We start from the raw sequence: 16,546 nt of genomic DNA on the forward strand, positions 1-16,546 counted from the left end.
TCTCTCACACAAGTAAAGATTAAGATGTGTTCTTAGTCTATCCCTATTCTTGTACATTAGGCAGGTGATGCATGCACAAAACTCTTATGGTGACTGGAGGAAAGAACGGAATATTTTTTGATGATTTAATGAGCACAAGTCAATAGGCAGATTCTACAACTGCCTTTTCCTCTGTTCAGTGTGTGAAATATTAAAAGGAAAAAACCCAATGCAAATTCTAAAGAAAAATGCAGTTCACTGTTCCTATGTAGCAGGAAGGGGCTGTGGACTGGTGATAGGCATTTATGACATGTAATGCAGTGTAATGTGCACTGTAAACTGTATATCAGGCTCTTGAGAGATTTACAAGAACCCCAGAGTGTTGTCTAGAGGTGTTGGGTGCCTTTGCAGGTTGGGGGTTGGAGAGAGAGAGAAAGAGAGAGTGACTTGCAACAATTATGCATTGTTATTCAGTGCTTTTATCCACACATTTCCGTTAGGATATATATACCACAAACCAGCAGTAGTATTCACTCTTATATCTCTGTTGCAGGTTGAAACTCTGAGTGTAGCTCTCAGCCTGCTATTGTCAAAGGTGCTTCTCAGCCAAAGGACTGCACACGGCAGATAGTTAACTTTATTGTCAAAGATAGCACTTACAATTGCTTCTACAGCTCTGGATACCTACATGCACCAATCTAGTGTCTATGCAGCTGTTTCCAGATTGGCACTCTTTTAGTGGAAAACGTGGAAGAAGAAAAATGGAGGAGGTATAGGTTTGGCATTACGCAGCCAACCCTTCCTGTGAGTCCTTGCAGGAGTACTCCTGCCCTTGAGTGTGGCCCATCTGGGACTTGATTGCCCAGATTAGGATCCCTGCCTGGTTGAGGCAGGTACAAATAGTGCAGGGCAACATGGTCGAGTAGGAAGAGGATGATGGACCAAATACTGCCGAGGCTTCCCACGGTTGGATCTGGTGTTATATGTGGGTCTGGTGGGGGGAATTGTTCTTTTAGCGGTTATTCCTTTGGGGTTATTTCTCATTGTAAGAAGGTTTACTGTTTGAGGGTTGTTGGTTTATTTCTGTTTGAGGAGGTTTTCCTATTCTGTTCAAATAAAAATATCATTTCCCTCATATATTGACGATCAAAGATCCTTTAAAGAAGCTGTAGAGTTATTTGGCAAAACAGCTCCATGGAGCAGTTATAGCAACAGGGGACTACTCCCCCTCAACCAGTTTATGTACCTTCCCCTGATGGGCTGTGAACATGCAGCCAGGGATTACACCTACATGGAAACTTTCTCTGCTCATCCCTTTTCAGTCCCCTCTTGGTCCTGGGAGGCAGAGATGCAGCAGAAGATGGGGAAGCACCTGGTCCTTCACTTGCCTGACCTGCCTCTTCGTCCTCTTCTTCTGATCCATCCTTTGCTCCTCCCTCCAACTCTGAAGTTATAAAGATAATCTTTCATTCCACAGCTTGGAGTTATCCCCCCCCCCATGTGAGCCTTCATTACCTTAATAAAGAATACGCTTCTTCCTTCAACTTTGTTTATATCATCTCTGCCTCCCCCCCCTAAATTAATGGTCTTCAGCTGGATCACACTAGTAGCTCTACTTTATTTTTGCACTATTTCATGTATGATGAGGTGTGTGCATAAAGGATTGAGGAGTTCACAGGGAATTTTAATTCCAAAGAACAGTCTCTAACTGATCTTATGGTGGTTATACTTGAACAGAATAGTACAGTGCAAATGCAGAATTACAATTTACTAGGTAATTCCATTGTGTCACCTGTGGCTTCAGTCAACATGGGATTCGAACTGCCGACCTTCTGATCAGCAAGCCCTAGGCTCTGTGGTTTAACCCACAGCGCCACCTGCGCTCCTTAAATGTTCTATATTTTTATTTGTACATTAAGAAATACACAGTGTGTGTAATAATAGATTGATACATGCAAGACTTATTCACCACTTTCATTTTGCTAATTTGTGTTAGATCATAATTATACACATGTCCCAGTGTCCACCCCCCTCCAAAGTATTGTTTCACATTCCCTATCTTCCGGGTATTCAAAACTTCTTCGTATATCTGCAGAGACAATTAGTGGAGGAGAGTGATGCTTGGTGGGAGCCTACCAAGGTGGTGGTAGTATTGCTGTAATTCCCTAGACGAGAATATATACACTATTGTGATGTTTGTGAATCAGTCCAGAATAAGTGGCAGGCTGCTTATATTTACTAGTGTGCATTCGAATTGGTACTTTGTGCAAAAATGCACATTATAAGTATGAGGAGAAGCAAGCCACTTTAATGTATCCTTCCATATGTTTAGCTGTAAAAGGTATGTGATCCATAAGTTTTGACAGGGGTGAAACTAGACTCATTCTCACCCAGGTCAAAGACCCAGTTTGATACACACACACACACACACACACACACACACACACCTGCAAGGGGTATAAATAATCTATTATTATTATTATTATTATTATTATTATTATTATTATTATTACTACTACTACTGCTACTAGTGTACACACACACACACACACACGCTGGGAGCCTCAGTGGCACCCCTCTGGAGGCTCCACCCAAAGCCAAAAACCCGGCTTCTCTCTCTCCCCCCCCCCCCCCGGCTACAATTTAGTTTTGAGTGTGCTGCTTGAGTTTTTTTATTCTTTCGCCATTTCTTCACTCCTGTTTTCCAGTTGTCATTATTGAAGTTTTTTTATTTGTGTAGCTTCCTTTTTTCCAAGGTAATTTTAGTTGCTCTTCTACTTCAAGCTGAAACTTCCTGAAGTTTGTGTTGCTCAACAAAGTAGAACTATGCAATATAAGTATAATTGATGCTACATTGTGGGAGAAGTTTTAACAATTCCCAATTCAGACACATTTTTAAGGCAGGAATGGTGGTTTCTTTCTCTTGCATACTAGTGAAGCAAAGCTGGCACAACTGATGCATGGCATGCAAACAGTGTATCTCATAAAAACAAGTTGATAGCACATACTTTGATGGCTGTAAGGCCTGTGAATTCAGAATTGGAAATATATTTCCAGATAAGTAATGTTAACATTTTTGGTTGGGTTGTGCACATCTTTTTTTAACACTATCATGTTTAGTTTCTCTTGCATCTCTGTGTTGTTGGATCCACACTCTCCCTTGATGGTTACTACTGAATTATTTTAGTAATAAATTTCACATAAATGAATTGCTTTCTTGGAATTGTTTGTAATAACCCCCTATATCTATTATGTGAAATATTTATGAACCTCCCATAATAGGATATCTCTAACTTAAATCAAAGTAAATCATGATTGTGTTCCCTTCCTCATCTTCTGTCAACCTGTGCAACCCAGTGACTGCCTCCTTGTGCCTGCCCTCAGAACAGCTTTTGAATTTGGCATGATAGATGATTGAAACGCAGTACCTTCCACATAGGTGGGGAATTGACAGAGACCTTTCTCAGAACCTTTTGTAAGTGATGAAGAGATGGACAGTTCTGCTGTTTCCCATATACTGGTGAATATGAGAGTACTACAGTCAATATTCTACCCACTCCCAGTTTACGTATTCTTGTCTTACTTGCAAAATGTTATGAAGTCTTAACTTTGAAGAGAGAATGGGGGAGCTGCTTTAGTTTCTTATATACCTAATCTTCAATTCTGACAGTTGGATTAAATATGGCGCTAATAGCAGGTTTATGCTAGTATTCAGTGATAAAGTGTCAGTTTGTGACATGTATTCTTCCCATCTCATCTTTTGTAGTTATATTGGGTCTTCTATCTTACATTGATCTCTTCTCTGCTGCTGGTATTTTTGGCTGATATTAATATAAGTGGGCAAGTTTAAGGTTTCTTCCTCTCCTGGATAAATTAAAATCCCACCCCCACTTGCAGTGTAGCAATGCAGCATTGACTAAGAATTGACTAGGCTGCTACATTTGCAGTGCTGGTCGCTCCTTTTCTGCTTCCCCCTATACCTGTATTTATACCCCATCATATGGAAATCAGAAAACTGAATCATGTTTCCTGGAATGCAGGTGATACCATTCAATTTTGCTACTCAGCTGGCTTTGTGCACTTTCCCTGAAAGTATAGACAGTGGTTTTCTGAGTCATTGATATTGCTAATGTGCAGTACCCCTGGAAATTGCCACACTGAGCAGTTAGCTATCTTACCACACCAGGTGGAATGGTGCTGCTTAGAAACTTTAGTTTGTTAAAGATCATCATGAAAATTAATAAAATTAGTTTTACGCTGACAGCATTATATCTGAAGAAGTGAGCATGTACACGAAAACTCATACCAAGAACAAACTTAGTTGGTCTCTAACGTGCTACTGGAAGGAATTTTTTTATTTTATTTTGTTTTGACTATGGCAGACCAACACGGCTACCTACCTGTAACTAGCATTATGAGTGTTCAACATGTTGCAGGGTGGAGTTAGGGCTCAAAAATATATCGAATTCCTAGCTGAATATTAGATGTTGACTTCTCGGAATCTCGTCTTTCCCCCCCCCCAAAAGGGCCAGATTTGATGAAGTGAAGGGCCGTGGGGGCCAACCAAAGTTGTTGACCTTTTTTTAGGGTTGGCGTTGTTGAGCTTCTTTTAGGGTTGGCGTTGTTGAGGTTTCTTAGGATTTTACCCCAGGAAATAAACTGCCACAGGGGCCGGATTAAACCGACTGGCAGGCCAGATTAGGCCCCTGAAACGGATTTTGGACATGCCTGGTTTAGAGGGTCTGCCTTATTCTCTTTGTAGCTTGTTTGGGAGGGGCTAGGATAGAAATTCTCATTCTTTCCTCTGGCAATTCAAGTAAGTATACATGCTTCCCAGTTGTCTTACTTTGTTCTCAACAACCACTACATGAGGTTTAGATTAAGCTGAGAGTGACTGCCCAACTTCATCTAGTGAGCTTCATAGATAAGCAGGGATTTGAACATAGGAGTGTATAGTCTAAATTCATCATTTAGTATTATAGGATAAGAGAGTCCTTCTAATGGATCAGTAACTGGTTAAAGAGCAGAATCCTGAGAGGAATAAGAAAGGATTGAAAATAAAACTGCCAATATTACTATGCTGTTATATAAACCTATATAAAATAATCTGCTAGTTTGTCATGTATGTTGTATAAAACCTTGATCCTGTCCCTAAAAATCCAGAGCATTTTTTTTAAAAAAGAGTCCAGATACGATTTGAAGATTATGTAAAAGTTCAGTGTAGTTCTTTTTTTTTCTATCTCAAACCAGTTCATCCATGTGGGATGTTATACATATTGTGTGTCCAAGATAATCTCTCTTTAAAATCTAATTAACTATCCTTTTGATATCCTGAAAATCCTTTTGGGTATTTTGCATTCCTGTAGAGATGCCTGTCTGGCTGACTGCTTCAGCTGGGTAATCATTTTTCTTGTTTATCCCTAATCCTTTTAATATTTCCTTCCTGCTCATGTGTATAACTGTACAGTACTTCTATTGTTTGGCATCTATTTCAATGACAACTGCAAGGGACTGCCAAGTGGAAGAAAGGTGTTTTGTGTTTTAGTGTGGATTTAACAAGGGATATAAAATAAAAAGAACAACTGTTTTCAGCACAGTGACCACAAAGAATACTAATTTGAGGCATAATTTGAGTTGAACTCTTTGCATGTCCGACAGTGCAATCTTATACATGTTTAAGTATAAGTGCTACTATGTTCAATTAGACTTACTTCCAAGGAAGCATGCCTAGGATTGTATTCTGAGTAAGACAAATTACATAATAAAAGAGTTATGTCAACAGATCTTGCTTTGTTTCGAAATAACTCTTTTTTCAACTCTCCCATGGATGTTCTCATGCCTTATTTGTTTAGTTTTCAGGCATCAGAGGGGGGAAACATTCAAAAGAATAATTTCACTTGGATAAGATTACCCGGTATATAGAAGCATAATCAGAAACACTGAAAAACAGCATTACTTTAGCTGAATTAGACTTCTGGGCAATACTTCATCAGTTTTGAAAGAATAAAACTTGGTTTTGTGTTTGGTTTTAGAGAATAAAAGGTAATATATGTTATAAAATAGTGGTAATTTTCAAATACTGTATATTATGTATGTTAGCATTTCAGAATTGGTCCAAAAGCTTTATTGATATGGGGACAATATCTTTATTAGGCCAAACAAACTGTCACAAAATAGTATGCTACATACAAGCTTTCAAGTTTCACAGAATTTTTCATTAGGCTAGATGGTAAAAAATACAGAGGCAGTTGGAGAGAGAAAGGAAAGTTGTTGCATCAAGCCATCCATGTCTGCATCTGATAAGTGTTTTAAGATGGAGTGTGGGGAAAGGTAGCAGGCATTCAAAAGGGGCCTTTTAGGTGCTTTGCAGAATTCAGGTTGTACCTGGGTCTTGGAGAAACACATGATGACTGATTCCCCACTCTCTGCAAATATAATAATCAACTGTAAATACAGTTTTATTTCCATCCTTTAAGTGATATATGCATTCCTCTGACTAGGTGGAGTAACTATGCACCATGTCAGTTACATTGCTATTGTAAACTTGCTTGAAATCAGTAGCTAGTGTGCATTTTCTGAAATAGTGACTTGTATATATAAATTATCCTTGAATTATTATTTGGGTGGTAGTTTATGCACATTGATCAGATGGTTTACTTGCCCTTTCCAGAAGAGCTGTGATGTTGTATGAGTTCAGAGTTGTAATATTACGCTTCTTGGGTGTGTAGTTATTTGTGCAAGTAATTTGGCTATTGATTATGGGAATCAACTAAATCAACAAACATCTCTAGAGTCAACTAATTCATAATGGGAAGCACATGTCCTCTGGTAGCTTTACACATTCACTCATCCTGTAGTTCCAAACATACTTAATCTGGAAGTCCTGTTGAACTTTATAAATCTTTTTTCTAGATGTAGACATAATTATGACACTGGTATGTAGAGAGATTTCTAGCCTGTCCATTTTTGTAGTCTTCAGATATGGTTGCAATAGATTAATAGCCATGCAGCATTGAATGTCAGGGTTAATGTCGCTGGCTTTAAAATAAAAAATAAAAATCATAGCTTCTTTTTTGGTAGCCCTGGGATGAAATTTGTAGGCATACTAGCTCCTGAGGAAGTGGAGCCTATCAATTTTCAGCCAGAAGACAAACAGTTGAACATATATACTATTGCTCAGATACAGACTTAAAAATATTTAACATTGAGCTTTTCTCAAATGCAAGTAGTGCTAGGGGTAGGGGTATAAGGAAAGGCCTTAACTAATAACTGAAACACCAGGCAGAAACAAAAATGCAAGAATAAATAATTGGGATAGAAGGGCTTGGATTTTAGAACGGGATTGGTCAGGATTATTTTTTTAAAATACTGTTTCACTATAAACAAAATGGTCAATTATATCTTGCACATATGACCCAACAAAGAGCATGTGGATGTCACATCCAAAATATTGACTTAGAACATTGAGATAACAAAAGTTTTGATGAAATATAAAACATATAAATAAAAACAACCTGAAGCATCCATTCAGCAATGGTATGGGAGTCCTTCAAATAACTGAGCTTTTCTAGAACAGGTAAGTGGTAGTGGTTTTCCTATTACGGGATGGTATTGGGGTTAAGTTGACAATTGCTTTTCTTATTGTCTGTATATGAATAACAAAATACAGCCACCACTCCATAGCTCTTCAGTGTTGTACTTCCTAGCAGAGTCAACCTGATTTCTCCTCCAGAAGATTAGGTGTTCTTTGTCTTCTGCAGCAAAAAACCCAGAACCTTTTGGTGCCTTAAAGACTAACACATTTATTGTGGCATAAGCATTTGAGGAAGTGGGCATCAGTTCATGAAAGCATATGCTGTAATGAACTTGCAACTTCAACTTGCAAAAGAACACTGAAACAACTTCTAAAATGTTGGTTCGGGGCAGAGATCCTATGGTCCTCTTGTTGTCGCTGGGGTCAAACTTGCATCATCCCAGTCGACTGTGCTGGCTGGGACTGATGGGAATTAAGAGTCTGAACACTGGGAAGGCCACAAATTTCTGACCCTTGCATTAAGGAAACGTTCCCTCCAAAACTATTGTGATTGTAGAGCCCTGGTTGAAAGCTACAGCTGTCAGTCACAAAAGATGCCACCCTCCCCCCTGCCTGGCAGTTCCCTTTTATGGGTAGCTTGAGGGGAGGTTCAGAAATTTACCACTTTTGGCCAGAAAGAAAAAGATACCTAAAACAGGATTGAAATTCTGTGAGCAGCCCACTGAACTTCAGACAAGACCTGTTTTTCTTTAGAGTGAATACCTCCAAATCAAGCCAGTTCATTATTAGGTTACATCCAAAGTGGGTGCACACTCCTCCTGTGCCCCACCCACAAATGGAATTCACTGCATCTCCCCAATGTTCTTCCCCTCCAAAACTATAAAAGCCCCAAATTCCTTTCATCATAGGGAAGGCACTCATGCCATTTAAATCATTTTGGTTTTCCTTTTTTGTATATTTTTGGTTCAGTGAGTTACTTTTTGAGCACACAGTGTTGATTAAAAAACAACAACAACCACTCTGGCTACTGCTGTCTGTAAGCTCAGACTTTTTAATGCTGTCACTGTTTTACTGATCCAGCTTTTAAGTGCATGTTCCAAATTCAGCCCTATAAGAGGGAGGGAAATAATGGAATCCTACAGGAAGGATCCTGTAGAAAATGCTCAGATCTTGTAGTATTGCACCGAAATACTTCTTCAGAACTGTTCTTAAGTTACTTCCATGTTACCCTACAAATCCAGAATTAGGGAGAATAAATTTTACAGAAATATATGTTACTTTAGGTACACAGAAACCCTGAGCATTGGAAGATTATGATGAGCTGGATTATTGTAAACCAATTAGAATAAACTTTCACAAATGTCAGTTTCTGCTTTTTGTATCTCCACTCCCTCCACCCACTACATTTTCCAAACATTTTAGATTTCTGAACCTCTGGGAGTTAAATATGTGCTTAAGGTGCTCTAACATAGAAATGAGAGAGGGATCATTGATTTAATCCAAAATGGTGCTTCTCTACTACAAGAAGCAAGCCAAGTCAAACTGCTTTAAATTAATGATTGCAGCACAACTAACCTCAGTATATAATAATGGAATGGAAAATGGCCAGAAAGTTCAAAACCATTATATTAAATTTTAGAAGGGCCATTTATAACAAATGTGAGGATTAGAATGTTGAACACTAAAATAGTGATGTGGGTGGTTCAGTTAATGAAAGCTTAGATAGTATTTAAACCATCTTAGGGACTCCACTCCAGATTTGTGTAGGGTTTATTCCTCAGCCTTTTTTTCCCCCTCCCGAAGATATCCTGCAAGGCAGTGGAGGTTTAGAATCAGAGATTTCCTTCTGTTAGATGGACTACCTTCCCAGCTTGATGAGCCCTATCGGCCCCTCACTTCCCTCTACAGCAGCCTTTTTCAACCTTGGGTCCCCAGATGTTTTTGGCCTACAACTCCCATCATCCCTGACCACTCGTCCTGCCAACAAGGGATGATGGGAGTTGTAGGCCAGAAACATCTGGGGACCCAAGGTTGAGGAAAGGCTGCTCTACAGCATTTGCAGAAACTGCTTTCTTGATTGTTGGACCCACTATTGGTCTTGTCCTCGGGTACCCTCATTTGGTTTAGCCAGCCAGTTGAAGCCATTTCTGGGGCTTCTGGGAGCTACAGGCGAGAGCTCCACAGGTGTGGAGGTTGGGTACCAAAGGTGGACAGTCTACCCCAGAAGGAACACAACATGTCCACTCCAGAGGTTACCCCTCTGTTAGCACCCCATACTTCCAATGATTGTCTGTAGGATTTTAATATTTATGGTATATTGTGGCATATACAGTTAGATCACTTTTCAGCAGAGCCAGCCCACCAATGGGATGAGGAGAAACAACTTGCCTCAAGTGGTGGAAGCACAAGAGTCGGTGCCCCACCTGCCCCACTGCCACCAGTAACAAAGCACTCCCTTCTCACTGGTGAGAGGGAGGCATTCTGGCATGTAGTGTTGCCATCCATCTTCCTCACCTCTGGGGCAGAAAAGACAAGTGACAACGCTTTGAGGAGTGCCTTGGTGAGAGCCAGAGCGAGGAGTTTAGCAAGAGCCAGATGTTCCTGCGCACAGTGGTGCTGCCGCTCATCTCCAAGTCCAGAGAGATGGGGGAAATACAGTGACAGTGGAATTGAGCAGTACGACAGGGAGCAAAATATTACCACTTTTGCCTTAGGTGGCGAAAGGGGGTGGGCCGCCCCCACTTTTCAGGCATGCCTAGGTTTCAGTGATTGATACCAGTGGTGTCTTAGAATGGTAAATCTGCCAGGAGGATTATTATCCCCCCCTTTAAAGCAACCCTAATCAATGTACTTGTTCCAGCATGTTTGTGTATGTGTACATGCGTGCCTGAGTAAAAAACTTAGAATGATGAAAATGTGTGCCTGCTGTGTACTTCATGCCTATGATGAAACAAGTACTTGGCAGTAAAAGTCTTTCTTCTTTAATTTTTAAGGCAGAGCTTTCCAAACTTCTGTATCACAGTACGTTAGTGTGTTGTCTTCAGTGTGTAGGTGTATCATGCAAATGCTCCTCGTGCTCCTCCCAGGGCTGGAAAGGGGTTAGTTTAACCTCCAGTTTGCTAGTAAAACTGAATTACTGTGTTGTGAAATGTATGTCTAAAAAGTGTGTCACCAACATAAAAAGTTTGGAAAGCTCTGCTTTAAGGTTCCATGGGTCTCTTTCTCCATCTTTCTGTTACCTGCAATGGCAGATTTAGCCAAAAACAGCTGACATCCCTTTTGGGGGAATGGACATAGCTCCGTCAAAACAGTTTCTAGTGATACCTCTTCTGTATGGTATGAATGTCCTAAGCTTTAAATTAACAGGACAACGTATTACTGACATCCACACACTGTCTTGTTTTCAGAAGAAAAGCCTGACTGCTCCAAGGCCCGTTGTGAAGTACAGTTTTCTCCTCGCTGTCCAGAAGATTCTATTTTGATTGAAGGGTATGCGCCACCTGGTGAATGTTGCCCTCTACCTAGCCGCTGCGTGTGCAACCCTACAGGGTGCTTGAGGAAAGTTTGCCAACCAGGCTATTTGAATATATTGGTTTCTAAAGCATCAGGCAAGCCGGGGGAATGCTGTGACTTCTATGAATGTAAACCAGGTAATGTGTACCTTTACCACCACCCCAGCCCAATTGCATCAGTGTTTATGCATATTAACCTATCAAAAATGAACTCCTTCATGTGTCTCTTTTCCTGTCACTGTCTCTATCACTGCACTATCAGGGAAAATTTCACCCCAGCCAAACTTTCCTATCTTACAAGCTATTCATAACAGAGGAACACTGATGGAATAACATATATGCAAAGATATGTGAGGCAGGTGCTATAATACTGATTATCCTGACCCCTTGTGTTATCAAGCTAGGTAACATAATTGTTTGATAATCATGTGCAAGCATTTAGTCCAGTGGCAGCTAGTGCTCACAAATGATGATAAAACCATTTGGTGGAAAGCAATGCATGATAAAAGCTAGACTATAACTATATTATAGTTATGTGAACTGATCTCTTTTGTCTGACACAATAGCATCTCCTCTAGTAATTGAAAGCACAGTTCTAGAGTTCAAGTTGACCATTTAGAGTACAAGATGTAGAGGTGAATGTTTGGAATTGAACATGTTTTGGAAACTGACAAAGAACTGAAAAATTGACCATCCTGCACCTTCCCTTTCATTGGTTGTCTACTCATAAAAATAAGGGGCATTCCCAGACTGATTGAAATCAAGTCTCCCCAAGGGCAAATCCAGCTGACTTCAAAGGGACTGTCCAGTATGTGTGCTTGGGATTGCAGTCACCATCTAGACAGATTCACACATCCATTAATGGGCACATACTAATGTATTGTGGCTATTATTATTTTAATTTATTATATGTCCTTCACTCTGATGTCCCAACAATTTAAAATACAAAATTAAAAACAATTTTAAAAACTTACTGTTACAAAAGAGAGAGCAAAAAATAGGTTGGATCTAGTATCAGGGGTCCCCAAATGGTGTCTGCGCTTGAGAGGAAGCTGTACAGATACGTAGATAATTTGCTGCCACTGTCTTGTCCCTCCCTGTACTGAAACCTTGGCTAGACTGGAATACAACTTTCATTAGTTGGATAAATGGAAACACAAGCACCTTGTCACTCGAAAAATTATAATGGAAAAGTTCATTTATTTCAGGAATTCAACTTAAAAGGTGAAACTAACATATGAGATAGACTCATGACATGCAAAGTGAGAGATGTCAAGCCTTTATTTGTCATAATTGTGATGATTGTGGCGTACAGCTGATGAAAACCCCAAATTCACAATCTCAGAAAATTAGAATATTGTGAAAAGGTGCAGTAGCTACTCAATCCATAACACCTGCAAAAGGTTCCGGAGCCTTTAAATGGTCTCCCAGTCTGGGTCAGTAGGAATCACAATCATGGGGAAGGCTGCTGACCTGACAGCTGTGCAGAAAACCATCACTGAGACCCTCCATAAGGAGGGAAAGCCTCAAAAGGTAATTGCGGAAGAAGTTGGATGTTCCCAAAGTGCTGTATCAAAGCACATTAATGGAACGTTATGCGGAAGGGGAAAATGTGGAAGAAAAAGGTGCACAAGCAGCAGGGATGACCGCACCCTGGAGAGGATTGTCAGGAAGGGACCATTCAAACGTGTTGGGGACTTTCATAAGGAGTGGACTGAGGCTGGAGTTAGTGCATCCAGAGCTACCACACACAGACAGATCCTGGAAATGGGCTTCAGATGTCGTATTCCTCTTGTCAAGCCACTCCTGAACAAGAAACAACGTCAGAAGTGTCTTACCTGGGCTACAGAAAAAAAGAACTGGTCTGTTGCTCAGTGGTCTCAAGTCCTCTTTTCTGATGAGAGCAACTTTTGCATCTCATTTGGAAACCAAGGACTCAGAGTCTGGAGGAAGAATGGGGAGGCACACAATGCCAGATGCTTGAAGTCCAGTATGAAGTTTCCACAGTCTGTGTTGATTTGGGGCGCCATGTCATCTGCTGGTGTTGGTCCACTGTGCTTTATTAAGTCCAGGGTCAACGCAGCCGTCTACCAGGAGATTTTGGAGCATTTCATACTTCCTTCTGCAGATGAGCTTTATGGGGATGCTGACTTCATTTTCCAGCAGGACTTGGCACCCGCCCACACTGCCAAAAGTACCAAAACCTGGTTCAATGCCCATGGGATCACTGTGCTTGACTGGCCAGCAAACTTGCCTGACCTGAACCCCATAGAGAATCTATGGGGCATTGTCAAGAGAAAGATGAGAGATATGAGACCAAGCAATGCAGAAGAGCTGAAGGCCACTATTGAAGCATCCTGGTCTTCCATAACACCTCAGCAGCCTGATAGCATCCATGCCATGCCGCATTGCGGCAGTAATTGATGCAAAAGGGGCCCAAACAAAGTACTGAGTACATATGCATGCTTCTGCTTTTCAGAGGTCCACTATTGTTCTATTTGCAATCCTTGTTTTGATGATTTCATTTAATACGCTAATTCTCAGATTGTGAATTTGGGGTTTTCATCAGCTGTATGCCACAATCATCACAATTATGACAAATAAAGACTTGACACCTCTCGCTTTGCATGTCATGAGTTTATCTCATATGTTAGTTTCACCTTTTAAGTTGAATTCCTGAAATAAATGAACTTTTCTATCTCATATGTTAGTTTCACCTTTTAAGTTGAATTCCTGAAATAAATGAACTTTTCCACGATATTCTAATTTTTCGAGTATCACCTGTACATAGCCATATAGCCATATATACACGGAGGAAAGGAAGGAGGGATGCATGTGCACCTATTTACTTATTATGATTTTTTATTTCTCACCTTTTGGGGTAGAAGTCTACGGTGGCTTATAAGTGACTTACAAGTCTTTATAAGTGGCTTATAAGGTGTTTTTTTTTAAAACCCACAATAAACAGTATCAGGATCCTTCCCCAGGCAGTTGGTGTTGGGGGCAAAGAATAACCGGAAAACACAGCACAACCTCCTTCACTGATAAAGGATATGACACAGACAGCCCACCTCTCCCCTATGCTCACACACAAATGGAAATTTATCATTGTGGATCACTGAAATTCTGTCCTATCCCTTTGCTTTCTACACCGCTGCTGTCACTAATTCAGCTGTCACAAACAAACACTGCATACTGGCTGCATTGGTTGTGTTTCACTTGGAACAGCCAGTGGGTGTGATGGGTGGCTGCTGACTAAAAGGGAATTGGATATCTAGCTATCATGAGGGAGAACTACTAGTAAGTTCTGCAATGCCGGTGTAGCCTCTGCAAAGCACAGCCTACTGTGCCAGAAATGGCCGCTCCCAAGTCTTCTGACAACTGAACTGCCTTTTATAAATTGTATACCGCTGGTTGGCAAGTCACTTAACAGCATTCCATTTTGAAATAATAAAATTAATGTTATAATGCCTCTATGTCTAGGATAAAATTTATGCTCACCACTTTTGGCCAGAATGGTTGGGAGCTGCCCCACCTATGAGCATGTCTTGCCTTGATGTTTTGGCATATTACATAAAAACAACACACACACTCTTCTTAATTCCAATGCACATATTCCAGAAATGTGTAACATGACTGAAAATGGGGTTTAAAGATTGCACATATCAGTTGTACTTGCTTTGGAGTTAATATGCAAATATCAGGCTTACATGTTATATTAATGCATGGAAGCAGGCATAATTACCCTCCCCACCTACATGAAGGTGCTGTGAATTAAACCTTTGAGAATATAGGTTTGGGGACTGTTGGTTGGCATATGTCCTTGTCTGCATTTGCAATCATCCAGATTGGTATTGAAGTAATATAGTTCGGATTCAGTGACCTGTGTACCATATTATTCTATTTACTTACTTATTCCTTGTACACTGCCCAATAACCAAAGTTATTTGGGAAGTTTACAGTGAACATTAAAACCACAAGATAGAACAATCTATGAAATCTAAAAGAGAATTAAAAAGCACAATACAGGTCCAAAAACAAGCAGAGAATAGCAGTAGTGTAAAATATCTAAGAAATACTAAGACACTTCTAAAAAGCCTGAGAAAATGATAATGTATTCACCTGGTGGCAAAAGTGTAGGTGCCAGGTGAGCATCTCTGCGGAAGGCATTCTGTAACTTAAGATGCCATCTTTGAAGAGGCCCTCTGTTTAGTAGCTGTCTACCTCACCTCATTTGGCAGGGGCACCCGGAAGAGGGTCACAGAGGATTGCTTTATTCTGGGCACATATAAATGGAAGGAGACACTCCTTCAGGTACCCTGTGAAAGAATTGGACTCTTTATTGTCATTTTTTCTAAAGCAATATGAGTTCTAATCAATTTCTAAATACATTTTTCTTCCAACAGTGTTCAGCATAGACTGTAGCACAGTAGAATGTCCTCCTGTCCAGCAAGTTGCTTGCCCCTTGGATAGCTATGAAACTCAAGTCAGGCTGACAGCTGATGGATGTTGTACTCTCCCTACCAGGTTTGTTATACATTTGATACAAGACTTTAAAAGTCACTGCATTTAAGGTTTCTACTTAAGAACTAAAAGCAGTTGTGATACAAGTACCAAAGGAGTACTGAGCATCACTGTTGCTCTAGATGATTTTACATAACAGTTGAATTCCTGTTGAAGATTTTGGAGGTGTATGTTGAGCAATTGCTGTGTGAAAGTGTTAATGACTAAAATGGAATTAGTAACTGCTTTGACTTCTGAAATAAGATATATGAGAAGAATTAGTGACTAAATCTTTTCTTTAAAATCTTTAGGGGGGAATTGACATGTTTCTCATTCATGTAAAAATAAAATAGGAGTAATTTTAGCTTGTAGTTCTCATGTTTTTATTAGCCTTAACTTAGTAACTTACTTAAAAAGGGTGTACAGAAATAGCGTATTTTATAGATGGGAACAACACAAGGAGAGAACTAGATGTCCTACAGTTTTATTTCCAAACACAAGGAGAGAACTTAATGTCATGTAGCTTTTTCTTAATGTATTTGGTTGTATAGAAATATAAGATTAAACTTGGTTGCATAGAGGATGACCCTGAATCTTAGGATATGATGGTACCAATAAACACTTCCTAGTAAGAAGCTGTACATCTTTTTCCGATTCAGTCTTGCAACAATAATTTATGACCTAACCTCAAGTCTTGACTACAGTAATGTGGTATATATGAACTATAGGGCATTTCTGGGTTCTCTAACTTGATACTTTAAGATGAAGCAGATCCTGAGAGTGTCCCAGCAACTGCTCCCCAAAGGTTCCACATATCCTATCCAAATACTACCATTCCTGTCATGTGTTCAGCAACCAAGAGCCGTCACATGCTGAGGACCTGGAATCTAATCCCACTGTAGATAATTCTCTGGTCCAAGAAATTACCTGATATGGCAAGATAAAATAGTCTAAAAAACAGCACAAAATATAACAGTATAAGAATTTAGAAATTATTCTGCTATATAGTATTTAGGAA

General features: G+C 40.0%; 1 protein-coding gene across 3 annotated transcripts in view; it reads left to right on the forward strand.

The window, feature by feature from the left end:
• The window catches only part of CRIM1 (cysteine rich transmembrane BMP regulator 1), a 142,956-nt gene that overhangs the window by 62,463 nt on the left and 63,947 nt on the right, over positions 1-16,546 (forward strand). For 2 of the 3 annotated variants that reach the window (XM_033144428.1, XM_033144429.1), the window contains 2 exons: positions 10,921-11,163; positions 15,432-15,552. In XM_033144428.1, the coding sequence (XP_033000319.1) occupies positions 10,921-11,163; positions 15,432-15,552 (364 nt within the window). The remainder of the gene's footprint in view (positions 1-10,920; positions 11,164-15,431; positions 15,553-16,546) is intronic. The other variant, XM_033144430.1, reaches the window with a different exon arrangement.

This window comes from Lacerta agilis, chromosome 3, assembly GCF_009819535.1.
Source record: "Lacerta agilis isolate rLacAgi1 chromosome 3, rLacAgi1.pri, whole genome shotgun sequence".
In the NCBI taxonomy this organism is placed as follows: domain Eukaryota; kingdom Metazoa; phylum Chordata; class Lepidosauria; order Squamata; family Lacertidae; genus Lacerta; species Lacerta agilis.